This window comes from Fistularia commersonii, chromosome 4 (assembly GCF_037954325.1).
Source record: "Fistularia commersonii isolate RoL2024-O1a breed Wild chromosome 4, RoL_Fcom_v1.0, whole genome shotgun sequence".
NCBI classification, from domain to species: domain Eukaryota; kingdom Metazoa; phylum Chordata; class Actinopteri; order Syngnathiformes; family Fistulariidae; genus Fistularia; species Fistularia commersonii.
This window is the reverse complement of record NC_141287.1, coordinates 11,370,453-11,396,745: the sequence shown is the minus strand read 5'-3', so window position 1 is coordinate 11,396,745 and position 26,293 is coordinate 11,370,453. Positions and strand designations below refer to the sequence as shown.

General features: G+C 42.4%; 1 protein-coding gene across 1 annotated transcript in view; it reads right to left on the bottom strand.

Moving 5' to 3' along the window:
* pard3bb (par-3 family cell polarity regulator beta b) overlaps positions 1-26,293 on the bottom strand; it is a 224,842-nt gene that overhangs the window by 112,125 nt on the left and 86,424 nt on the right. Inside the window, exons 14-18 of the mRNA XM_086145295.1 lie at positions 23,861-23,990; positions 19,828-19,832; positions 17,522-17,625; positions 17,223-17,347; positions 12,657-12,701 (exon numbers count right to left, since the gene is read on the bottom strand). Coding sequence (XP_086001421.1) covers positions 12,657-12,701; positions 17,223-17,347; positions 17,522-17,625; positions 19,828-19,832; positions 23,861-23,990 — 409 coding nt within the window. The remainder of the gene's footprint in view (positions 1-12,656; positions 12,702-17,222; positions 17,348-17,521; positions 17,626-19,827; positions 19,833-23,860; positions 23,991-26,293) is intronic.

The window sequence follows — 26,293 nt, the reverse complement described above, 5'->3', positions numbered from 1 at the left end:
AAGTCGCCAACCTAACCTCCTCTAAAATACCCCGCAAAGGAATTTCACTCAAGACCTTTTTTGAAAAGGCAGACAGCCAACGATTAGACACCAGACGAGTCTCGGAGGTCCAGCAAAAAGAGTTGCATTGAAAAGAAAATACCAAGAGTACAACGCAAATGGGTTCATTGCAACGGTTGATTTACCGCCACGGTGCTACGGACAGTGGTCTGTAGAGCTAAAAAGGTGAAGACCACAGATTTGGTCACTTTACTTACACAGCAGGTAGGGCTAAGGATTTTGTATAATGTAACAGTGCACTGCTAATTTGGACTACATTATTATTAATATTTTGTTGATTTCATGTCACTTTGGAATTGTGAGAAACGTTTTCTCCATTCCTCCGTATGTCCAATATATTAAGAATTTGACAATAAAGCTGACTTTGAAACTTTACGACCAATACAGGGAAATGAGAACGTAGGCACACAATGTGAATGCAATACAATCGCAATCTGATACAGCAGTCAAGTTTTTTTTTCCTGAGTTAATTCAAGGAACGTCAGACGTTTATCAGCAAGTTATGTTTTCAAATCACATCAAAAGTCCCATTTTCCTTGAGTGATGAGAAGGAAAGGGCATGACCCTGTACCTCAGTTTTTGACAGAATCAATCCAAATTGCACTTAACTGCATCTATTTTTACCTAAAAGTTCCAATATGGCTCCTCTACCATTCACTCTTCACTTTTTTCATGAATCACATCCCAAACATGTGGATGATTAACACTTTTGTTCTAATTATGTTTCTGTCTTGGCACTCGAACCCATTCACACATCGTTAACACAACCTGCTGAACAGTCGACATCCAATTATGTGATTCTCTGTTTAATGTCACTTCCATGGATTAGTGACCACTTAAATACCATTGTGACAAAAGAAAGGGGTGGAAAGGGGGGGCCTGTCCTGCAACATTAACATATAACAACTAGGCTAAAATTGACTTTCATTCCAGGTGTGTCCGTTGTTAATTCTTGCGTTTCAGTAGACCAACAAGCCGTTGCATTTTTAAAACCCTCAGGACAGCGGATTATAACTGTCACGAACACTTGAACCAAGGCCACATAATGCTTAACATGGAGCGTCCAAGATATTTGATGTATTATTCCTTTAATCGCAACTTTCCCTCTTCGGGGCCAACGTGCCCGCAGCTGCCAGCGAGCCTCTCCAAAAACAAGCTGTACTTAAAATCCTAAGATAGATCTAGATTTGGACGCCTCGACCATTTGCACAACGAAGTATAATTGAATTTTACTCTCCTGTGTTGGGCCTCTCTCAAGCCATCTGTCTTATCTGGCCGGTAAGCAGGTATTGCTGTCTTCAAAGTTGGCCCTTGTCCTATAGGTGCAGCTGGACTGTCGAGTCCTGTCCTGAAGTGGTATCTCTCCAGCATCGGGGCTGCCCGTTTATAGGGAGATTGTTTTGTCACTCCAATGCCGACATCATCACGATCTTTATTGCACGTGAGAGCATGCAACTCCAGTGCCTGGAGTGTACCGGTCTTTTGCCTCGGGGTACTGAAGGGTTTGAAGTGTACCAGGATTTGGTGTGACAATTCTTATCAAAATCTTCTTAATGGGGCAACTGGTCTTGCATTTCTTCACTTGATGACGTTTCAACAATCATCTGAGAGGCTTCTTCAGTTCGGAAACTATTGTAACTGCCAGAGTTTTGAACGGGTCTAGGTTATTGTGGCTTCTTATGCAAATGAAAGAGCCTCTTGAGGTGAGGCACTGACTTCATCGCAATCAGACTTACAAACATATGAACCCTAAGGAGTAGCTTATTCACCAAATAAGCCGAGGAGTTCCAAAAAGATTCCCTGTTATCACGAGCGCCTCGTACCATGAGGCAGGAGAACTGCGTGCCTCACTTAGTGGCTGTTCGCAGCTGTTTTTTAATTATCACTCAGCACAAGAAACTAGTAACACACAAACAGTGGCTAATAAAACAACATGGTAGATTGCAAATGTAGTTCATAAGTTTTTAAACATTTTAATAGCGACATACAGTGCCAGAAGTCAGCCATCATTGCATTATCTACATTGAGGCTCAACAGTCCGCAGCCTCACTGCACATCTCTTCTCAGTATTTGAACAGTAAATGTTAAAATCTAACGACTTTGAATAAAAACAATCTAAAACTGGTGAAGTGGTATTAAAAATACCTTTATAGTGCAAATCACTGAAAACAAAACCATTTCATTCAATTTTTCTTTTTACATTTTTTTCTTTGGCAAGTGAGGCACGGCCTCTCTTGCCTCTTCTGACTGCACGTCACTGGGGGGGGAAACATCTTCAAGAGAGGAAATTCAAGTTCAGTTGCCACAAGAAGATTCCGACAAGAATTCATCATGACCTGGATGACTGAGAAACTCCACAGAAATGTTTGTATGACAATGTTCCAAGTACTTAGGGTCAACAGTTCAGAGCAACTGAGAGTGGAAACAAGTTAAAGGAACAGGTTGAAACAGGCTTGAGCAGGTGCAGAAAAGTGTCAGGGGTACTACACGATAGAAGAGTATCAGCCAGAATGAAAGGAACCTTTCTGACCTTCTCTCCAAAACATCTAACATGTGCTGTCCCTCTAAGGGACTCATTCCTGATCTTATCCATCCCTTTCACTCCCAAAAAGAAACATCAGCCTCTCTGCTTTGAAAGCCAGACTGAGATGGTTTTGTCATGTACAGAGGAGGGATAGTGAATATACTGGTAGAAGGATGCTGGAATTGGAGCTGCCAGGGAGGAGGTCTAGAGGAAGACCAAAGGGAAGATTTGTGGATGTAGTAAAAGAGGACAAAACTTTAGTTGGTATGACAGAAGAGCAAAGAGAATAGGGTTACATGGCGGAGGTTGATTAGCTATGGTGACTCATGAAGGGAGAAGCCATAAGGAAAAAGCAACATCTTAATGAGGAGGCCAAAGAAAAGCCGAAGAAGAAGAGGTATGACAATGTCCCTGCGTGTTTTCCTGTCCAGCTCCTGTTCTGAGCTCACCCTTCTTGCAGCTTCTACACCCCAATTAGGGTATCCTCAAGATTGAAGGGCTCTACCCAACATCTTCAACCTTAGTTTCTCTGCCACCAGCGGTCACCCAAATGTAACTGACTTGATGGTAGAAAGTTCAGATTAACCCGCATTCATGTTCACCATGTGGCGTGTTACTTTTACCCTGTTGTCTCTTTTTGTGCTCTTGAGGTACTATACTTCCTCCAAAACCAAATTAAAAGAGCCCGTCTGCCAGATTTGCTCCTGTTAGTACAGCGCCGCTGTACCAACATGTGATTCAATAGGCATTAGTGCATTTAAATGAATAAAGCAATACACAGTAGGGCCCCTCAGACCTGTCTGGGCCTCTGCTCACTTCAGTTATACAGTCATACCCTGACTTAGGAGTTTAATTTGTTCCGTGGCCGAGCTCGTAACTCAATTTGGTCAAACATCAAATTAAATGTCCCCATTAAAATGGATTGAAACGCTATCATTCCGTTCTAAACCACTGTTTTTTTGTTTTTGTTTTTTTGCGTGGTTTAAATAAGAAAAATGAAATAAAAGAACATTTGGAGAAATTAACTGGTTTTATTAAGTGTATCTACCATGAAGATGGGGCAAAGACGCCAGTGACAGCGGACAAGGTTGGGGGAGTTTTTCATTTCGCGCTCTATTGATTAACATAACTTATTCACTACACACTTAATGCTACAATGTACTGCTAAATTTTTAGCGCACTATGCCACACTTTATTGCTAAACTGATCAATCCATCTTGATCGGCATGAATGATGCCCCGTCCTTTGACATTCCCGCTGTCTGCTGCACCAAATCCCCAGTAAAAGTGTCATGTCTTCTCACAGATGATGCTCACAGTCAAGCTATTTCACCAACAACAACTTCTCTGTCTCTTCCTAGAGAAGTCAAAAATGTCCACACCTCACGCATGTTTTCCTCGATTTCCACCGGGCTACCTGGTGGCAGGCGGCGCGTCAGACTGTCTTCAAACGCCACTTCACAGATAGCGACGGCTACATCAGTGTCAAACGCTCATCCCGCTCACTATTAACTCAGATCTCGGCTCGTATCACAAATAGAAAATAAATAAAACAACCAAGCGATGAAAATTCATAAGATGCATTCACAAGTCAAGGTTCCATTGTATTGGTCAGTGTGTTGGTTTTCAAAGACTCAAAGAGGATTCAGGGATATACAATCCCAGGGTATAATGCGACTGCCTCGCCATTCATCTCAACTTGAGTCGGGGGATCTGCGGCGTTCGACGAATGTCCGTCGAACGCCACAGGGCGACCTCTGAGCCCCAAAACCCTGTGTGCTAGTAGAGGGCTGGGCGGGAGGATGAAATAATGCAGAAAGGGGGAACTTGGCGGTGCAGGGTTATCAGGGCATTAATGGCGCATGCATGCTTACACACACACACACACACACACACACACACACACGCGCATACACAGCTCAACAAACAAGAGCACAGACACCGATGAGCACGCATCCGCAGAGATTCATTCAAACGCACACACACACACACACACACACACACACACACACACACACTCACACACACATAAAGTATTTTGCTGTGAGTAGCAGGATTTGTGTCATAAATGTAATTACTGCTGTCCAACTGTAAGATGATAGAATTAAGCTGCTTTTAAAGAGAGGGAGCGAGTGAGACAGAGAGGGGGGAGAGAGAGAGAGAGAGAGAGAGAGACACGATGACAGGACAAGTGACAAAGTGGTTTGCTGGAGAGGGTAAGAGATGGTGGAGGGGTGGGGTTGGCAGGAAGAAACACATCCCGTGAGAGGAGGCTACAGAGAGAAAGAGAGAGACAAAGATTGCAGTTCTGAGAATGAAAGGGAGAGAATGGGAGTGACAACAACAGAGAAGCGGGAAAAGGGGGAAGGGAAGGGGGAGGGGAGAAAAGAAAAGAAATAAATAAATTAAGACTTAAAAACAAAACACAGTGACACAGCGTGCCGAGCTTGCTGGCAGAGAGGCGACGGGCTACTTTCAAAGTCAAAAAAATTACAACGAGGAGCGGCTTAGTGGCCGCGGACTTGGAGAACACCAGAACACAGTTGGGAGGCTGTGAAAAAAAAAAAAGGAAAATGCACAAAAAAAGAGATCAGCCTCAATGTTTTGACATTTTTTTTCTGCGTGGAAATGTTTGTGTGTTCAGTGGAGAGGGACTTCCAGTTCGTTCCAAACCAACCAGAAACACTCATCGGTCCAGTGAGCGTGAAATGTACTTAGCTGGACACCTGAAGGGCCGACACGCCGACCCCTGAGGAATTTCAGTGATGAAGGAAGTGTCACAAGACCCTCCCTCTAAAAAAACTTGATTCTCAAAATGTTTCTGAGTTTTTGTTGGGCCAAGCACACCCACTATTCACTATATTGTCCTTCTGTGCCCATATATTTGTGTGTCCGATACATTAAAAGTACCTTATTTATCTATCAATCGCAAAACTCCACTCTTTTTAGAAGCTTTTATTTTGGATTTTTTGATGGCTGTTGCTACTGCGCAAAAGCAGTATATATCACTTCAGAAGCGCTATTTGGATCGACCGAAGTTCGTGATCAGTCTGAGGGAACGTTCAAAAATCAGGATTGAGATTGTTTCGCTTGAGCGATGTTTCTTAAAGCGCTCGGCCGGCATTCGTTCCCATGGTCCGACATCCGTTCCAAACATTTTCCGAACACCATCAGCTTCTCGGATCCATCCATGGTTATCCCAGGCAAACTGAGACAAGGCCTCGCAAGTCTGTTTGATTTTCCTTTTTTCTTTCTTTATAATCCTAACACAAACAAAAAAACTTCTGTCCCAAATCACCCGCGACTCATGATTCACCACATCGGGTAATGCAATCCCTACGAACAGCGTTTGAACCTTTTAAATGTCATTGAAGTAAAAAAAATAAAAAAATAAAAATGTCACAGAGGAAAAAAACAGAATAAATAAATAATTGTATTACTGTTTCTCCGAGGACAGTGACGGGAATATGGCATTAGTTATTGATGGGGGAGTTCAGGGGGGAGATTTATGCCGCGGTTCTGAGAGTCTGCCGTACCTCCACGCGCTCAAAAACTCTTCCAAAATGAATCCATTACATGTAATGTCACTGACTATTACTGGACAGGGACAAATGGCCCTCAGTTCCAAAGCCCCATACCGTATAAAACACTGTACATGTCAATAAATGTGTGTATGTATGTATGTGTGTGTGTGTGTGTGTGTGTGTGTGTGTGTGAGTGGTGAGGGGGGGGCTGATAGAGACAAATGGATGTACAGTGGAGAAGTGATCTCTCTGAACATTTACTGATTGCCGCTCACTTTTATCGGCCGAGGGTGGGGTTGGTGGAGAGGGGTCAAAGGTCATCTAATAAGCGGAGAGGTTGCTTGGACGAGACACTGAAACATCACTGGCTGAGTGGGTGTGTGTGGGTGGTTAAGTTAGGAAAAAAATAAACAGATGCAATTTCGGACACTGCTTTAAGCCATTGGAGTTTGAATGCAGTGGGACCTTGACGTACGAGCGCAATAACTTTTGAATTTTCGTTTCTCGGTCGATCTTTTGCTTCGTAATACAAATTCAGAACAGAAGTACTGAAGAAGCCTCTCAGATAAGGGGTGAAAAATCTTCAAGTGAAGAAATTCAAGCCCAGTCGCCACGATAAGAATTCACCATGGCCTAGAGAACCTGCACGGACATTCGTGATACGAATCTAGATCTGAGATACGAGCGGGAAGGATGAGCGATCGTCCGTGTGGTGGTGTAAGTGGGATGTGCCGCCCGTCACCAGGTAGCCCAGCAAAAAATCATGGAAAAACATGAGCGAGGTTTGCGGGCCGTCCACTCATATAAGAGATGGAGAAGCTATTGTTGTATTTGGTGCGGCAGAGGACGTTGAAGGTCAACGGATGAGGCATCGGGAGGCTCATTCAAAGCTTCAGGGACGGTTTATTCAGTTTAGCAATGAAGTGCAGCAAAGTGTGCAATTTAGGAGAACATTGGTAGCATTTAGTGTGTAACCAATAAGTTAAGTGGAAAAACTCCCCCAACCTCCAACACTGTCGCCAGGATCTTCATACAATTTTCAAGGTAAATAAATGTAATAAAACCAGTATATTTCTTTAAATGTTAATTTATTGTCTATATTGTTGTTACAGATTCACTGGAAGTGCTTTTTTTCTCATTTATGCATTGTTAGCATTTCAATTCATTTTAATAGGGAAACTGAATTTGATATGCAAGCAAAATTAGTCATAAGCTCAGTCACTGAACAAATTACACTTGTAAGTGAAGGTATTACTGTATATCTGAGAGCAGTCGGAACGCCGAAAGGCTGTTCTTTGTGACGGACGAAAACATCGTCCATGCCGGCCCGACAAGGACGGCTCTTGGGTTAAATCCACGACAAAAGAAAGAGAAAGTAGAGCAGGAACCAAGACGGGGGAGTGTGTTTCTGTGTGTGTGTGTGTGTGTGTGTGTGTGTGGTGGAGACGGGGGGGGGGGGGCTCTCTGAAGACCCAGTTTGGCAGAGTCTTGGCAGTGTGTGTCTGTCATCAAAGTCAAAGTTCCACCGGGGGAGAGATTCAGACAATGGACTGCACCAGACTCCCACCGCACGCACACACACACGCACACACACACGCACACACACACGCACACACGCACACACGCAAGCGCGTTCGTTCATTCTAAGCTCCTCTGCCTGTTTGTCGGCCTCTAAGCCCAAATTGTGTTGGCAAAGAAAGACGGCGAGTCGGGGATGGCGTGGGGAGGGGCAATGCCGATGGGTGGAGGAGGCATCACATGATGGTGGAAAAAAAGAAAGGAGATGATAAACGTCAAAAATTACCTTATTCGACTCAAGACTTTAACCGCGTTATTGAAGATGAACATTCGACCCACGACTTGGAGTCAGACGGACTCCTTCAAGAACAGGGCCCGCCGAATTGGCCACTTCGTTTCTGACTGCGTCGAACAGGAAAACTGGATCAGCGGTCTCTCGTTCTAATCGGGTTCTTTAATGATAATTTACTTTTCTTTGAATGCCCCCTTTGTTCGGCCTTTGCCTGTGGCCAAGAGGGCCATCGTGAGAAAATGCAGAAGTGCAGCAAGTCAGGCCAACAGTTGATACCCTGTGTAATTATTTTATTTTTGGTATTTTTTGAAGCCAAAAACAAAGAGGACCAGGATGTTGGAAACAGTCATTGTTGAACACATGCATTTCCTCAGGCGTGACACACTTTGCCTTTACTATTCCGGTATATTTGGTCCTTTCTTAATATATGCCAGCTTTGCTCTGCCGTTATGATGAGATGTTACATCACGATGGCAGCTTTGTGATGGAAAGTGAGTGAAAATGCGCTACTCAAATTCAATTTTGAAATGCGACGAAAAATTGAGGTAATGCAAAAGATGGCGGATTTGAGAAGGGCAACTTAGAAAACATCCAGTAGGCACGATAGTCACCTCCAGGTCATTCATTAATTTCTATATATTTGGTATACTCCATACAATAAATGTTATTAATGCAGCTGTCAAACAGCTATTTGAAGTAAACAAATTCATCCAATTATTATCTATATTGTTGTTTACTAAGACACTTTATAGTTTCACTGATTGTTTACTAAGACACTTTATAGTTTCACTGAGACACTTTATAGTTTATAGTTTATTTCTATTTCTAATTCTGCCTTTTTCTTTTTATTATTTATTACTGTTATATTTTCTGTAACTCTGGCACAACAATTTCCTTCGGGATTAATAAAGTTGTTCTTATCTTATCTTATCTTATCTTACTTATAGCAAGGGAGGCTGGACCCCAACCAAGCTGTCACTGGGCGAGATATATTTAAAAATGTACTACATACATAAAGGTATAGCGACATACAACCATTATTCAAGACATATTTACAACATTCACTCAATTCTCCACCTATCATATAGAGACATACAACTCTCTCGTTCAACTCTCTCTGTTACAATGTAAACACAATCGTTCACCTTCTCCTTCGTGTGTCACATGGAGACATAAAGTCCACCCTGCCATCATCACGTCTGGGCGATTTTAAAATCTACAGTCTACTCTGCCACTCTACGCGCCACACACAGAATTGCTTTTTAAAAATACAATATATTGAATAAACATACGCTGGATTTTTAGACAGACAGACGGACGGACATAGAAAAATAGACAGATAGAAAGACAGAGCAAGGATGAGAGAGAGACAGAGAGAATGCGCTCTGGGCCATCCCATCACCAAAGGAAAGCACTGCGAAAGAAACACAGCTGCAACCGTTTGCTTTTTGTCCCATCAGCGATTTTCTTTGCCGTTCGTTTGCATGCGCATGTGTGCGTGTGCGTTTGCGTGTGCATGCAGACACGCACGAGTGCGTGCGTGGATTGCACTGTCCTATTTTAAGTGGCTTCAGGAAATAATCGGTCTCCACTTTAGGGAGATAGACGCTGATATATTCTGTTTCTTCTTTTCTTTTCTACCCTCACTCTCGTCGCATCGCCAAATCAGATACTGATTTACACACATCAACACACACAAACACACACCACGCACGGATAATTATTCAATTCCACAGACAGATTAACACTCTTATTTCCAGACGTATACGTTTTCTAATAATCGTATCATGTTTTCAAGACTTTGCATCTCGAATGCTGTTGAAATAAAATATCTGACGAAAAGCAAGGTTCACATTTTCCACAGATGATAGGGGATTTTCCATTCTCGTAGCGGGACGTGAGAGCCACACTTCCCTGTGTGTGTGAGTGTGTGTGCACGCAAGTCGCTCAATGGTTGTCTTGGGGTGAGGAAGGAAAGGCAGTTTCTGGAAGTGAAAAGTGGCATTCCCAGAAGCGATTGTTTTCTGAACCGCTCCGCTTCCAGAACCCCCCCCCCCCCCTTCCCACCAACCGAAAAGCTCCGCACGGCATTCTGATGTCCAGGGCTGCTGGAAAGCGTTTCGACTTATGAAAAATACATCAGAGCGCAGGAAAAGTGGGTTGGAAGAAACGAGACACGGTTGCGCGACAGCCGCGCGTTCTCTGCGGCAACGCAGGACGGGAGCCACACTTGCAACAAACAGGTATCGGGGTTGTGTAAAGTAACCGGGTTTGGCCTGTCAATCAAGTTGACCTTTTTCTTTTTCAAATAACTTTTGTATGTTTTTTTTTTCTCTCAAATAATATTTTTATGTCACTGTGCTTATTCATTCATTCCCCTCCTTGCAATCACAACTCAAAACACATCTGTTTAAAGCGGCCAATTCCATCTGATGCCATTTGTCATTTTTACTATTATTGTTCTTTTTTTAAATCTGCATTTGGTGATATGTAAAGTGTCCTTGAGTGTTGAGTAAGGCACCTTAAATAAAATGTGTAATTATTATTATTATTCATTTGTACATTTAAATATAAAAGGCCTGTTGATGAGGAAGATGCAACTCAAAATCAACAAACAGTATTTTTGTACTACCTCCATCTCAACTTACCGCTCTCATCTGTGCAATTGTTATATTTATACTATATTCATACATTCTCCACAACACCTTATTTATCATAATTTCATTTCTACTATTCACATCTCCAACTGTTCACCTGTTATTTCTATAACCAATCCCTGCCAAAGGCATTTCTTTTATTTCTTTGTATATTTTTGTATTCTATTGTGTATATTGTCAATATTCTTTGTTTATTTGTATCTGTATCCTTTATTTGCATAATCTTTTATTATTACTACTTGCGAAAGTTATATTTGGCAATACTGTAGCATTAAGCGTGTAGCGAGTAATTTAAGTGATAGAGCACAAAATCTAAAACTCCCCAGAACACCTCTGCCATCGTTGTCCGATCTCAAGGTGAATACACAAAAGTAATTTATTTCTTTACCTGCTGTTTATTATTATACATTATTTGTTTATTTCTAAAATTCATTTTTCTTATAATAAAACACAGCAAAGGAGGCTTGAACAGATTAATGGTGATTCATTTCATTTTAATGGCGAAATTTAATTTGATATACGAGCAAACTGAGTTACAAGCTTGGTCAGGGAAAAAAATTGAAGTCCTAATTTGAGATATTACTGTATGTCTAAAGTGAAAAGATTATTAAAATGCTCTAATGAAGGGCAGGGGACGGGGCGCAGAGCCGAGCAGACCGATCTGGGGGAACATGGCGTGGGGAAAGAAAGTTTAATGCTTCCAGAGCACAAAAAGAGACAACAAAGTTTAAGTAGCAAGAACGTGTTATCGTGTCGTGCGGGGAAAATCTGCTGGTACCGCGTCCGGGAACGTGACTGAATGCGGATTATTGCTCCAAGAGGAAACGCTAACAAGGAGATTCAGCTGAACCGCATATGCCTTTACAAACATGGAGAGGATATCTGCCAACAGCCAAAAGTCAGTCGCAGACACTGCGACCTCTTTCTTTCTTTCGTAACAACCTCTTTCTTTTTGGTTGGATGTGTTTTGTTTGTTCCCTACCTCTTCATGTTTAGCGTTCCAATGCCTACGAGGTAATCCTCTTAACCCTCTTTAACATCACTATATCTTTTACGGAAGTTCTCGTGCTGCATGCTTTCTGGATTACAGTAAGGATTTTTTTTGTTGTTTTTCTTTTTAAAAAAAAAAAGGATTCCTCTCCCGGCTTCTTAGCCGTTTGATTTTTTTTTTTGCGGGAGGTCGAGTTTTTATTAGCTATTCATTCGAGGAAAGCGAAATCCGCCCTGCTCCCCGTCCATATCTTGTCCCCCGTGCCAGTCACTGCTCCCTGAGATACACCTTTTACGTAAAAAAAAAAAAAAAAAACAAACTAATTTTAAATAGTCGAAACACCCAAGAAAGGAAGCCCAAATAAAGAAGAGGGCGGAAACAATGTGGCGCTGAGCCAAGACGGATCCGAATAAACTGTAGAGAAGTTTAATGCACTTGTATTCAAGTAGTGAAACCTCGAGGTGAAAAAAAAAAAAAAAGATACAAAACTTTTTAAAAGAATTCAGCGCAGCCCACCAGTGTGAGAGGTTCTGAGGGAGCCAAACAAATCTTCTCTCTCTGACCCCTTGAAAAACAACTTCTTGTTTCCCGGTCTACACTTCAACTCCGTCACTTTGCATTATTCGCGGTTCAAAATAGCAAAACATACAAAATTAAAAATAATGCCTCAAAGGCAAAAGTGTTTTATTTTTCTTTGGCAAAAGGCAGAGGGGCAACACCTCCCTGGCATTTGTTCAGACGCGCCATGTGCACCGTTTGTCTTGAACATAAGATTCAAATGTAGAAAAATCCTTTACGAGACCAAGCAGCACATATGTCACAGACGCCTTACAACTGCACTTCGTGTCAAACATCCCATAAATCAGCGTCCTCAAAGTCCTTTTGAGACCTGCATCTGCATCAAATGCAGGCCTTTATTCAGCGAAAATGCAAAGAAGAAAGTGATGTTGGGCTCACCTTGTCTTGTCCAACTTAAGTTGCCTTAATTGACTGACTATATATATATATAAATATGTGTGTGTATGTGTGTGTGTGTGTGTGTGTGTGTGTGTGTGTGTGTGTGTGTGTGTGTGTGCGCGCTCGGGCCTCACCTGCGCTGTTTCCTACCAGGGACCCCACGTTGCTCTCATCTGGCACTGAAAAAAAAAACAAAGCATGTAAACATTTTAATGTTACACAAACTTCCTTGAGGGAAACACACACATACACAGACACACTCGCCACTTTTGTTTATTGCTCCCTTCCTTTAACTTCTCCGTTTCCCATTTCTCCCGCCGGGCTGCCAAATATGCAGTCGCTCCCTCGTTCTTCGTCCATCCACTTTTCTTCCTGTCAGACCCGCTGCTCTTTTCCCTGTGATGTTTAGTCAGCTTTCGCCGCTACCGAAGTCATTTCCTTCCCTCTCTCTCACTTCATTTGTCACCAGTCCTCCCTTTTCTCTTCCCATCTTTCATCCGTCCAACCTTTTCACCGCCGCGTTTCCATCAGTGCTTTCATCTCTGTCCCTTTCACCTTCTCCTCCTTTACCCTCATTTTCTCGCCCCCCACTTCAAGCTTTATCGCTTCTGGGATCCCATTTGAGCCCCACCATCTCCACCCCTCCTTTATCACCAGCATGACGTGGATCCTCATCTCTATCTTGACCGCTCACTCCTTCACTACCCTTCTTTTCATCCAGCCACGCAACACGCTAACAGGCCACGCACCTGCCAAACACACGCCCGGACCGCAAAATGCCAAGCGGTGACATGGTTTCTGACAGCGAATACTTTCCTAATTAAAACCAAGTCTTGAAATGTAATCTGAGCCGTGTGTGTGTGTGAGTGTGTGAGACAGTGTTCGTATGACAGCATCTGTCTGCGGTAAACCACAACGACTGCTTCAGCAGCCCGGTAATTTGTGAACCGTTGTGTGTAGTCGTGCCTGCTTCGCGACTGCACAGATACCGTGACCTCATGGGGGAAAACAGAGCCGCGGCGTCTCTTTTCCTCCAAAATCTTTTCTTTTTTTTTTTTTTGTCTTACTCTGCTGGAATCATTAGAAAGCAACATAGTTCTTCCTGAAATAAAAAAGGAAAAAGTTTGCCTTTTCCAATCCTAGACATAGCATGTAAATTCGGGGTTATCTGGAGTAACAAGGCCGTGAATTCTGAGAGTAGACGTTATCGTTTAACTATTTAAACGTGTTATTTTGTGATTTTAAAAAGACCTATGTGCGGACAATGGTCGTTCATTCATTATCTGCTGTTTATCCTGGGCTTAGGATCATGGGGGGATACCAGAGTCTATCCCAGCTGTCATTGGACAAGAGGTGGGGTTCACTCTGTACCAATCACAGGGCCACATATAGAGACAAACAACCATTCACTTTCTCAATCACATATCTGGGCAACTTTCCGATTCTTAAATTTAACCTTCCGTGTGTTTTTGGCAGGTGGAAGGAACCCATGAAACCCAGATTAAACGCACAAAGGCACAGTGAGAACATGCAAACGCAACACAGAAAGGACCTCCGTCGGAATCGAATCTGGGTCCTTCTTGCGCTAACCACTGTGCCACCGCGGCGTTACAATGTGCTAGAATAATTGCGTTTCAAAAGGAATCCACACCAAAATTATGATTTGGTTTGTGTGTTTGCGATGATAATTATCATTCGTTCATTATCCATCCATCCACCATGCACTCGTGTCTTATTCACACGTCTTCTCTCAAATTGATCCACTTTTTTTGACTGTGGGTAGAAACAGGAGAACCCAAAGAAAAAGTTTCCACCTCACAGCCAGGAGGTCTCGGCTCGAATTCTAGGTGGGGGGTTTCGGTGTGGAGTCCCCGTGTTCCCCCCCATCTCTGCATGGGTTTCCTCCCACAGTCCGGAATTCACGCCAGAGGTTCACCAGTTCACATTCAAAAACAAACCAATGCCATGAAGAAGAGGAAGACGACAACAGGAAGAGTGAAGTTGCCACAGCCTTCATGTTTTGCATGGCAGAGAGAACCATGGACTATCGCATGGCTTGAAGTGTTTCCTCCCATTGTGGAAAAAACGAGCTGTTAGCAAACTCCATATTAAGCTAGCCAAGATTCTTGTTGAAATCTTCTTGTTATGGTGCTTGGACTTCAATTTCAATACTTTTCGGGCATTCTCCAAAACACTTGCAACCAAGGTAATCCCCAAAAGTTGCTCCGTTGTCCCTGTCCCAACTTAACAACACCAGCCATTAGCGTAACTCCCTTCGACCTACTTTCTGCCGATCAACTCTTCCATTTGCAAACCATCATAACCTAGACCCACCCAAAACCCTGGCAGTTATATTTGGCAACTCCCCACAGGTCATCAGAACTGAAGAAGCCTCTCGGATGAGGCGTGAGACATCTTCAAGTGAAGAAATTCTAGTCTGGTTGCCAGGACAAAAAGATTTCAACAAGAATCGCGCACTGTTCCAGCGTTCTCCACTTACAGCAAATCTATGCTGCGCACAAAATAAAATCCAAGCTGAACTGTAAATAAAATAAATGTGTTCAATTTACTTACAGTTCAGCTTTGTTGTGCGCAGAGAATGCTGGAGCAGCGCACGACTGCACAGACATCTAGCCAAAATGTTTACGTCTAGCCAAAATGTTAACGCTGCACCAAGAAACAGCCTCATTCCTGAGAAGTTTCTAGAAACTGCAAAAAGTTCCTTCAGTACGAAAGGGGCTACTGTTAGCATTGCAGCTCTTTGGGAAGTTGAAATGGATTAAAAGCTCAACATGCTGTGAGTCAAAAAAATAAAAAAGGGATTTTCAATTTTACTTGAGAGGTGAACTGTGTCACGTCCAAATCCGCCCTGAAGATTTGTTAGCAATTAAATTTAATTGATGTAAAAGGAAAATTGCCATTCAGAGCTCACATGTCTCAATGATGTCATGTTTTGTGTTTTTTTTTTTTTCCACCTTTCGTCTGTAAAAGAAAATAAAAGACACTGACATTTTGGTAATGGGCTGTTATTACCGCGGTTTGATTTGCCAGTGAAAACACATCATTTAATTCAGCGGCGCGAACTGAATCACGATTTGTTTACTGGGAGCTGGACTGACAAAAGAAATGACGTACTGTACATGCAGACTTTTGTTCACCGGGAGAATCGGGCCGCGCGATTCAAAAGTCTGCCGCACTTTTGTCTGATTCTCGCCGACAAACGGAGCCGGCTGAAGGGGGGACGACTGAGGGACGTGACATTTGAAACAATAAGCTGCTTTTTGTTTTTCTCTCTGCTCCGCTACATCCACAGCGCGCAGACACACAAACACACACTGCTCAGCGGCATTGGCTCAGAAGGCAGAGCGGACATCGCTCGGATGGGAAGGTTGGCGGTTTGGTCCTCGGTTCCTACAGTCTTCGTGGCGAAATATCCTCGCGCAAAACACTCAGCCCCACCGGGTTGTTGGTCTGGTTATAACCTTACTAATATATGAGTGTGTGTGTGTGAATGTAGTCAAGTGTAAAGCACTTTACAGTAATACCTTGACTTACAAATTTAATTTGTTCCACCCCCGAGCTCGTAACTCAATACGCTCATATCAAATTAAATTTCCCCATCAAAATTAATTGAGCGCTATTAATCCGTTCCAGACCCCTGTTTTCGTTACGTTTTTAAATAAGAAAAATGTAGTTATAAAAAAAGAATAATGTAGAAAAAATATAATGGTACACAATAAAGGAGAAGGTAAAGAAATAAACTGGTTTTATTAAGTGTATTTACCATGAAGATTGGACCAAGATACCCGCGGCCACGGAGGAGGTTTTCATTTCGTGCTCTGTCACTTAACTGAAATTACCCGCTACACACTTAATGCTAAAATGTGTTGCTAAATGTAACTTGCACGCTTTGCTACACTTTACTGCTAGACTTAATTTGGCGACGGAGTGAACGCCGGCCCTCTTTTTTTAAAACGATCAAGCATCCCCGACTGGCTTCGAGAGACTCTTCTGATGCCTCGTCGGCCGATGTCGCCGCCGTCTGCCGCACCAAATCTCGGGAAATGCGTTGCGCCCCCTCACAGATGATGCTCTCAGTCACGTTGTCACACCTACAACAACAACTCCATCTCTTCATGGAGAAGTTGAGAACACACACACGCCTCGCACAGGTTTTTCCCCTGATTTTCGCTGGGCTACCTAGCGCTGACACACACGTGTCTATTTTAAGAAAGCCCGAAAAGCCGATGAACCTCGCAGAGATCAGAAGGTAACAAGTGGCTAGCGGGAACACGCCGTCACACACACTTAAACCCCTGCAAGTTTTGAGTCTTTCAAAATACAATCAAAATGTCACAAGAAGACGAGACAGCGTGTGTCCCGTGAAGTGTCATGACCTCCACACCCTCTTAGCTTTCTCAAATTACCGCCACACTCACACAAACACACAAACTCAAGCGAGAGAACAATTCGATGTATATTTTCACAAGCGCCGATGGCAATATCTTGGCATGCACGCACGCACGTGATCGCTTAGCATGCATGGCGGGAGGGCACCGATGCGGGTTTCGAGGGGTGGCAGCCATAAATTGTGAGTGGGGGTGTTTAGGTTTCGGGACAGCGGGAGGCGGGTGGGGTTGGGGGGCTGAGGGGGTGCGACCTCCATGCAGAGCAAACCGGACAAATGAATTATTCCCCACCAGTGTGCTGCTGGTTCAGAGTCGTACCCAAGTCCATGCTCTTGGAGGCTTTGACATGCAGGAACTGCCGCTGGCTGGTGTTCTGGCTCGGACACTGGGGCTGAGCCGGGCTGGAGTTGTCCCTGCTGAAGGAACAACATCGAAATGGATAGACCTTCTGATTATTTGGTTATTCTCGGCAACGGTGTTACACCAGGCATGGAAATATATACTCCGTCCGACGATTCATAAAACATGGACTTTCATTTTCATACTTTTCGTGACATTTGGAAGTTGTGATTTTAACCACGAACACGCACCTTTCATGGCGGTAGGAGTGCTGGGCCGGGTTCCTCGATTCCATTTCATGAACGTAGAGCTCCGCCTCCTCGTCCTCGTCAATGTGAGAGTGGACGGCATTCATCTCTGGAAAAAAGGAGAGGGAAGACACTCAGTGCCGTTCGTAGTATATTACAATATCATCTTCTACAATACATATCCATTGATCTGCACCTGGCACTAGGTGAGCGTGTCTTAACCTGATCTTCGAGAAAAGTACAGGAACCAAGTTTTGCTTTTTTTTTTTTAATCTCAAATCGCCACGTTAGCTTTATTGGATGCCAAGTTAAGCCGGGCCCCTGCCTTATATTCTATTTATACAACAACAAATCCCAATCACCCCTTTCCATGTAGAGCAGGTCTGGACCAGAACTCTCTTAAATGATTATTGGAAACCAAACTAAGAGAAAGCCCTTTGCACACACAAAAAGAAAGCACACAAAATTCCACATTGAACAAGACCAGAACTTCAACCAAGGTGAGCCTAAATGTGAGCCTAAACAGCCTAAATTCTACAAATTCAGATTCAATATTCATAAAATAAATATTGCTGGTTGATCCCTGACAAGACCACCGCTTTGGATTTGGCCGTGACCCCTCACGGAACCTGCAAAATGAGGGAGCCCAAGGACTCGGGGGCATACAAGGTTACTGTCATGCATTGGTGATGGAATGTGGTGAACAGTATAGTGCATATACAGGTGCATCATGGTATATTCCTCAGCAGACTAGGCCTATGGCGGTATAACTAACTATAACTTAATTTATTGCTTTTTCAGTGAGAAAAGTTTTATGTATTTTCTTGAACAACTCGAGGTATATTGAGACACTGTATCTACGGCCCCACTTATACGACAGCTCTCTTTAGTTTTCAGTCATCGTTTAGGAGCAGTTCAACGCGCTAACGGCTATGTTTTGAAAATTAGATACACCCCCTGTCTCAATGGCGAGCATTGGAGTATTTGAGTCAAACAACGATTGGGTGGAGTTAGTTCTTGTTGTAACCAAACTACAAGATCGTAGAGGAGGAGACGTGTCCGTCTAAGTGTTCTGGAGTCAGCCATTGTTATGGTCCACCCGCCCGTGCAACACAACTGATAGCAGCCTAAGCACGAATCCCTCCATGCAAAGAGTTGCATTTTTCCAGAGTCTCCTCGGAGAGATAGGTGTTTTCAAAATCTTTCACTGCTGAGCCAGTGCCCATAATGTTGTTTTCAGGTACCGCAAACTCTGTTCTCGTGTAGACGGTCAGCCAAAACGCAACAACAGTTCTCCTTTAAGGTGCCAACAGGGCCTATATGTAAGCTATTGAGGATTAGCAGTCAATGGGGAAAAAAAGCAACATTTTAGCTACTTTTTAAAAGTTACAGAAGCACGTCAGAAGGCTCGAAGGATCCTGGTATGTAAAAAAACACCAATGTCTTCAATCCTTTCTCAAAGAAAAGAAAAATCACAATGAGGATTTTACCAAGCTTTGGTAACTTGACTAACAAAAAGGGACTAAGAAAACAATGGGGGTCTGAAAGCCAAGAGAAACACAGAGGGTGCAGAGCAGTCGAACGGGGAATCGTGACGGAAGACAAAAGATGACGGGGGCATCGGCGCTAGGCGGCCGGCATACATCCTGACATGCCGCTGCGAATGTTTGGAGCTCACAAGCGGCAATTGCATAACGTTCACCTTTTTTTTTCTCTCATGTAAACATGACAAAAAGGACTGGTTGACTGGCGAGAAAAATACCAGTATCCCAATGTTGCTTTTCCTCATGTCAATCCCGCCTCTTCATTCCCGTTCTCTCCCACCAGCACTAATCACCTCCCTATTTTTCTCCTGGTCTTATTCTGATATTCTGTCATTTATCTCTCCTTTCAGATCTTCTATAAATCATTCCATCTCCCACTCACTTTCCTGCATGTTTTTTTTTTTTTTTTCAAACTTCCTGCCTCCTCCTCCTCCTCACTGACAGCACCTTAATCAGCTGAACAGTCAAAAACACATTCTTCTTTCACCTCACACACACACACAAATCTGTTCTCACCATCTCCCACTCTTTGAAGTGAAAAAGTCATTTGTTCTGCAGAAGATAAATCAATAGCAGTTTGGTCCGATAGCAGATTTATGAATCCTCTTCTTAACACCCCCTCCCCCCCTCCTTTCTTCCATCTGTATTTAGCAGAACTTCTGGTATAATCGCCTCTTCTCCTCTCTGTCCACCTCCCCTGCCTGGATAAACAGGGTTCCGACTGATTTCTTGAAATTATTTTTCCTGGACATGTTCAGCTGCTACAGAATCTAAAGCGTTATACATTATCTTTTCTACAGCTGAATATTGTATTTTGTACATTTACCCAGATTTCCCCGGATTGTTTACCCTTCCTCCCCCAGAGGTCCAAATTCAAAGACATGCCATCGACTGGAAGTTATCGATGAAATAATCGCTTACGTTCTTGGAAATGACAGAACAATCACTGGCAACAATACCAGCTACACTCTTTATTGGAAAGTTGTCGATCTGTTAGCTAGGTGCTTCTTTAGAAAAAAAGAGAGAACCCTTTGAGGGGTTTAAAGTTGCAAGGGAACACAACGTAGCAGGACAGAGCTGAGAGGTCGGGCAAATCTGATTGGCTGGTAGGGTCACATGGGAGGCGTTGCCAATTGAAGAAAATGTGAAATAATTTCCGATACAAATTGTGCTTTTCCAGGACATTGAACTATTTTTTTTCCAATAAGATTTCCAAAAATATCAGTTGATTATTTTTCAGGACGGTGTGGAAATTTACAATCTGACCCTGCCATTGTAATGGGTGAAAGCTCGAGACCGATTTCTGCTAAAAGATGCGATGTTTAAAAAAAAAAATAAAAAAAAATTGCTCTACTTGTCGGAATCTAAGAACCAAAATTCTAAGACACAATATTGTGGGAGTAAATAGAGAAAGATGAAGGGGTGTTTTTTAATCTTTGTGAAAAAAAAAATACTCTGCCAGTTCACTTGGTAAAATGGTCATAAAACTGCCATGTATCTACAGTATGTATGGGATTATTGCTAATATATATGCACACATTACTAATGTATATGTATGTGTGTGTGTATAGAAATATAACACACACAAAAACACTGTATAAAATATATAAATAACCTGAAATTATCAGTAATGTGAAATACTGTAATTTTCTGACTATTCAGCATACCTGAATGTAAGCCTCACCCAGTAAATTTGAACGAAATTAACATTTGTGCAAAGATAGGCCGCCCTTGTGTGTAAGCTCCGAGTGTTCATTCGAAGCATGAGATATTTACACAGAGATTTTTTGAACTTTTAATTAAAAAGAACTTTTAATTAAAAAGTCTGTAACACATCCGGTTGAAAAATACAAAATACAGTAGCCTACCAGAAAAAGTAATTGATAACTATCTTCATCTTTATCTTGTATCCACAAAAACAGCTAAAGCTGTTTTCCTCAATGTCCAAATTAAACAGCCTAAGCATTCCTCCGTCACACATTTTCTTAGTCTCCCTTCAGTTGTCACTTTCAATGTCATTTGTGTAAACCACGCGTGTGTTCTGCGGTGATTTCATTGGTCTGGCGTGACGAGGCGAAATATTCTGGCGGCATGAAGTTCATTAGCCCGTAAAAATAAAATAAATTAGCCGCATCATCGTTTAAGCCGCAGCGTTCAAAGCATGTGGAGAAAGTAGCAGCTTATGGTTTGGAAATTACGGTGACGTAAATGAATCTTTTTCCATTTAACCAGTGTGTTTTTAGACGGTGGGAGGCTTTCCATGTCAGTCAGGAAACCAGAGAACCCATGCAGAAAACATGCAAACTCCACACAGAGAGGCATCCCGCTAGAATTGAACCGGGGACCTTACCTGTCTGTGCATGATATGTGCACATATTTCACGTCCGGGATACTGTGCGGGCCAATAACAGAGAACAAGAATCTCTGAAGTGGAAAACACATGAAACGCTCCAGCGCGAGAAAGATGGAAGGATGTCACACAGTGGAAAAGTCACGCAGGAATGTGTAGGAGACACAGCGACAAAGAAAGATCTTTAAATGTAAACACATTTGCATAAATACATATGCAGGGAATCATAAATTTTTAAATCTGTCTTCTGCAAATGCTTACATCAGTGCAAGCAAATAAAAAAAGTCATTTTCATTTGGACTTAAATACCACAGATGATGGATTCAGCATTTGAAGTAGTTCATTAAGGGAATAATAGAGAGTAGTAATAGTAGCAGGCGTATTCATGTACACACACCAAAGATGCACAAAAAGGAATAATTAATAAAATGTGCTGTTTGTGGAGCCGAAAGCGTTTGTGTGCGTAAAGCCGACACCACAGACGGGGTGAATTTGAAGAGCAAGGTCAAACCTGTTTACCACATTGAGTGTAAACACACTGAACATGGCGGTTCGGCCAGAAATCCCTGAACCAACACTCTCTCTCTTTCTCTCTCTCTCACACACACACACACACACACACACAAGAGCACACACGCTTCTCTCAACAAGCAGATAGAATGCTGGCGCAAATATAGACCAAAACATACTTTTAACAGGCACATATCTTGGCAGATCGGGACACCGACAATGACGTAAGCAAGCTGTTGCACGCGTGCACACACAAGCAAGCAAGCACGCACACACGCACACATGCACACACACAAACACACACACACATGTATACGCTTCCGCATGCTTCCAAAGCTGATAAGAGTTAGTTAGAAAGTGCAATACATAAAAAACGCAACTCTAAAATAACTCTTTAATACAAGCTGATCACTGGAATAACAACAAAAGGCGGATCCTTGAGGAACATGAGAAGATAAATAACATTTCGAAGATAGGGAGCCGGGGAGGAGAAATGAAAGGGGGGGAAATCTGGGCAGCAGAGCCTCTAATTAGGTTTTTGGTGTGGATGACAATATCTGTTGTGTTTATGTTTATATTTAGTTCGTTTCATCTCCAGGACGTAGTTTTTATTCTTCGTTTTTCATTAGGCTCACTTTTTTTTTTCCTCCTTGGTATTTCACTGAGACGATGCGATGTAACCTTTGATGCCGCCTGAGTGGGCGAAATAAAATAAATAGATAAATAAAGATGAGATAACAATTAAAAAAAAAAAAAACGGAGAAAAACTGAATGTATTAAAAAAAAAAAGTACAGGGGAGTGCATCAAGTTCAGCTAAAATTAGAAGCTAAAAAAAGTGTTTGGAGTGATGAACGCCGAGCCAAGCAGCGACTTCAGGACAACAGTGTTCATGCTGCGCTTTTGAAGATGTGCTATTGTGCACGCCTTGCACGCCTGTCTCTGTGCATGTGTGTGTGCATGCATGTGTGTGTGTGTATGTGCACGCATGCATGTTCAGTTCAACTATGGGGAAGAAAAGGCCAGCTCCACATATATATATATAAATACACATATGTATACAAATCCATGTGTGTTTGTATACATATGTATACACACATTAACTTACACACACAGATATATATATATATATATATATATCTGTGTGTGTGTGTGTGTGTGTGTACATGTATATATATAAATATATATATGCACACACACACACGTCCATGCCATCACCAATTTCTTTTGTTACCCCTCTTATACAAACAATGTTTCTTCACTGTTGGAATTATTGTTTGACTTCTGTGAACCTCTCCTGTATCTGTCTCTTTCTTTCTCACACACACACACACACACACACACACACACACACACACACACACACACGAGCTGGCATCTGTTGACCATCAATTGCCATTGGTTTAAGAACCCTTTGTCATTCATTCCAACTTCTGCTTACACCCTTTCACACACCCAGCAAGACGGAATAATTTCATGTTTTTTTGGTAAATGGATGCCTGTGTGTGCTAATGCGTGTGTGCGTGTGAGTATGTGTGTGTGTGTGTGTGTTTTTGAAAGAGGCTTTGAAGCCACCATGATATATTCCAAGCAGGAAGTAAAACCCACTGCCGTTCAAGAAGACAACACTTGCTGTTAGTGATAAAGCGTTTGTGCCGCACTAAACGCTCAACGCTCAGACTGCTGAGGCTGCTCCCACTTTCCACCTGCATTCAAATTCACCAAGAAGCAGAAAACTCAGCCTCCGAGATCTTTGTGGTGAGCCTGCTGTAATCTTTGAAGCTCAAGAGTTGGCACCCCAAACGTCTTTTTTCTTTAAAAAAGCAGTTTTAAGGTTCAGACAATCGTAACCCGGCTACGAGGCCTGACATGCAGATGAACACGGATGCGACAACATTTCTTCAGAATGCTCATATTGGGTTCCTCACCACTGGACATGCGGAGGGGGCTGCTCGCCAGGGGCGGGGACACATGGCCATTGGTTTGACAGACAGGCCGCGTCGGGCCGTTCAGTCCAGACGGATAAGCGGAGCTGTCAAATGAGCAGTTTGGTGAGATTCCATGCTGCTCCTGAAAAAAAAAGAAAAGAAAAAAAAAAAAAAACGGTGTTAACAGGATTTATAATTAATGACTGATTTTTGCACTGGACTGTACAGATAACTCTGCTGCTACGTTCTATATTTATAATAACATAATTTTTATCATTAACAAACAATAACAACGACATAATAATTCAAATTACACATACTGATACACTTTTTTTGCTATTTAATCTATCATCCTTTCACCACAGTTCCGGTGGGTTGTATCTGGGTACAGGTTTTATCTATAGTTCAATTTTTGTTTATTGTGCTCTTTACTGCTAATGTGCACTTTATTCTTCCTCTTATTATTATTATTATTAATATAATTATTACTATTATTATTATTATTTTTATTATTATTATTTATTCTTCTACTTATCATTATTATTATTATTATTATAATTATTATCATTATTATTATTATTATTACTACTACTAAATGAATAAATAAATACATAAATATAACATATCAAATGTGAATATTATATCTAGAAATTATACGTGAATACATTTTGACAGGCTAGGAAGAGGCTATATTAAGTCAGTCAGTAAGTAAATAAATCACATCATACCAGCTCCAGGTTTTGAAATTTCTGGTGGCTTTGGATTGAAAACTGCTGCGCACAAAAGATTGAGATTAAGGGAAGCTGACTATGTCTGAATGCAAAATGGCAAGAAAGAATAAATTAATATATAAATAAATAAAGACAACATCAGAGGAGAGAAAGTAGATTGGTCCACTTGTGTGACGGTAAAAGCATCGATAAGGAGACCCAAAAAGGCTTTTAAGGTGCAGTCGCTCAACCGTCTGTTTCTTTCCCCCCCAAACTCTTGAGGCAGGAAGGACCGAGGGGTTCGATGGCGCTCTGCATCATGTGGCAACCCCAAGTTGCATTGTCGTGTTTTTCCTCTTCTCGTCACAAATCAATGATCAACTCAGAGTTGGGGCGCGAAGCTGGTTTCTCTCTCTAACTGTTCTCTTCATGTATTTTCCACTAACCTGTGGTGTCAATGTGCCTGGCCTCTTCTGGATCCACTTGAAGAGGCACCAGAGGTCAATTGCACAACCGGTGGTTTTGTGCGCACAAGGGTTTTTATTTACGCTGGCATACCACAGAGGAGTATAAAAAGGCATCGGCTAAAAAAAGTGGGCCAAAGGCTGAATTTTTCCTTTTTTTTTTTTTTTTTTAACCGTCCAGAAAAGAATATGAAAAGGTGAAGGCGAAGGTGAAAAGAGAGCAGCGAGAGCCGTGTCAAGCACGCAGGGGGTGAATGGCGGGGCCGCATAAGTGGTTCGTCGGACTGAGGCCGAGTCAATAGGTGCAAGGGGGAGTGATACTCCGGTCGGAAGAGGGAGTAAGAGACAGACATGTTTGCTTTGGGCTGTTGGGTACTTTAACCACAGCTGGAAAGAGTGTTAATTGTTGTTTTTTCTTACTGAAGCTGCGATACATTGTGAATTACACTACATAAGCGATATCTAGAGTCAATGTTATGAGAAGTCATAGGTTACTCACATTTTTATGACACATCGATTTATCGATAAAGTCTTGTTCCGTGATTTCGGATGTAAGCGGTTTGCGATGTTGCGCTAATTTTGTGGCTCAGTGAGTAGAGGAGACATCCTTCCAACCAGAAGGTTGGTAGTTCAATCCCCAGCTCCTCCTGGCTCCATGCCGTAGTGCCCTTGGGCAAGACAGTGATGCTACCAACGGTCTGGCACGCTCTACCGCCATCAGTGTGTAAGTTTGTGTGTGTGTGAATGGGCAACGTTTCTTTCCTGGCTGGACTACTAAAGATGACTTTAAAAAATCCCGGAACCTGCACCCTTCCACCACCATTACTGATGTTTGTCTTTCAGTTTCGTCGGCACTCGGATATCAACATTATGGTGGCTTCAACCCCCCAATACACCCGTTAGAAGGTTCTGGTTCACTCACCTGCCGGGGAGGTTAAACTGCTGCGGGTTTGATCATGGTATTTTATACTCAATTGTAATAATGTTGCTTGGAAAAGGCTGAATCCAGCTACGTTCGAGCGGATATTACTTTTTAACAGTTCTAATCTTTTCCTTTTTTCTTTGATTTCTCAAGCTTTTTTTTTTTTTGAAGCTGCTACTTCCTCCCACAACTCCTCCCATCAATCAAATGTTCAAATGTTGACATTGGGATAAGAAGGCAGAAAAGACTAACAAGGATTTCTCTTTGAGTGAAAGAGATGTTGCCGGTTTTTCCCTGCAACCCGAGCAACTCATGAATCGTTTCCATGACAATGAAAGGAAACTGTTAC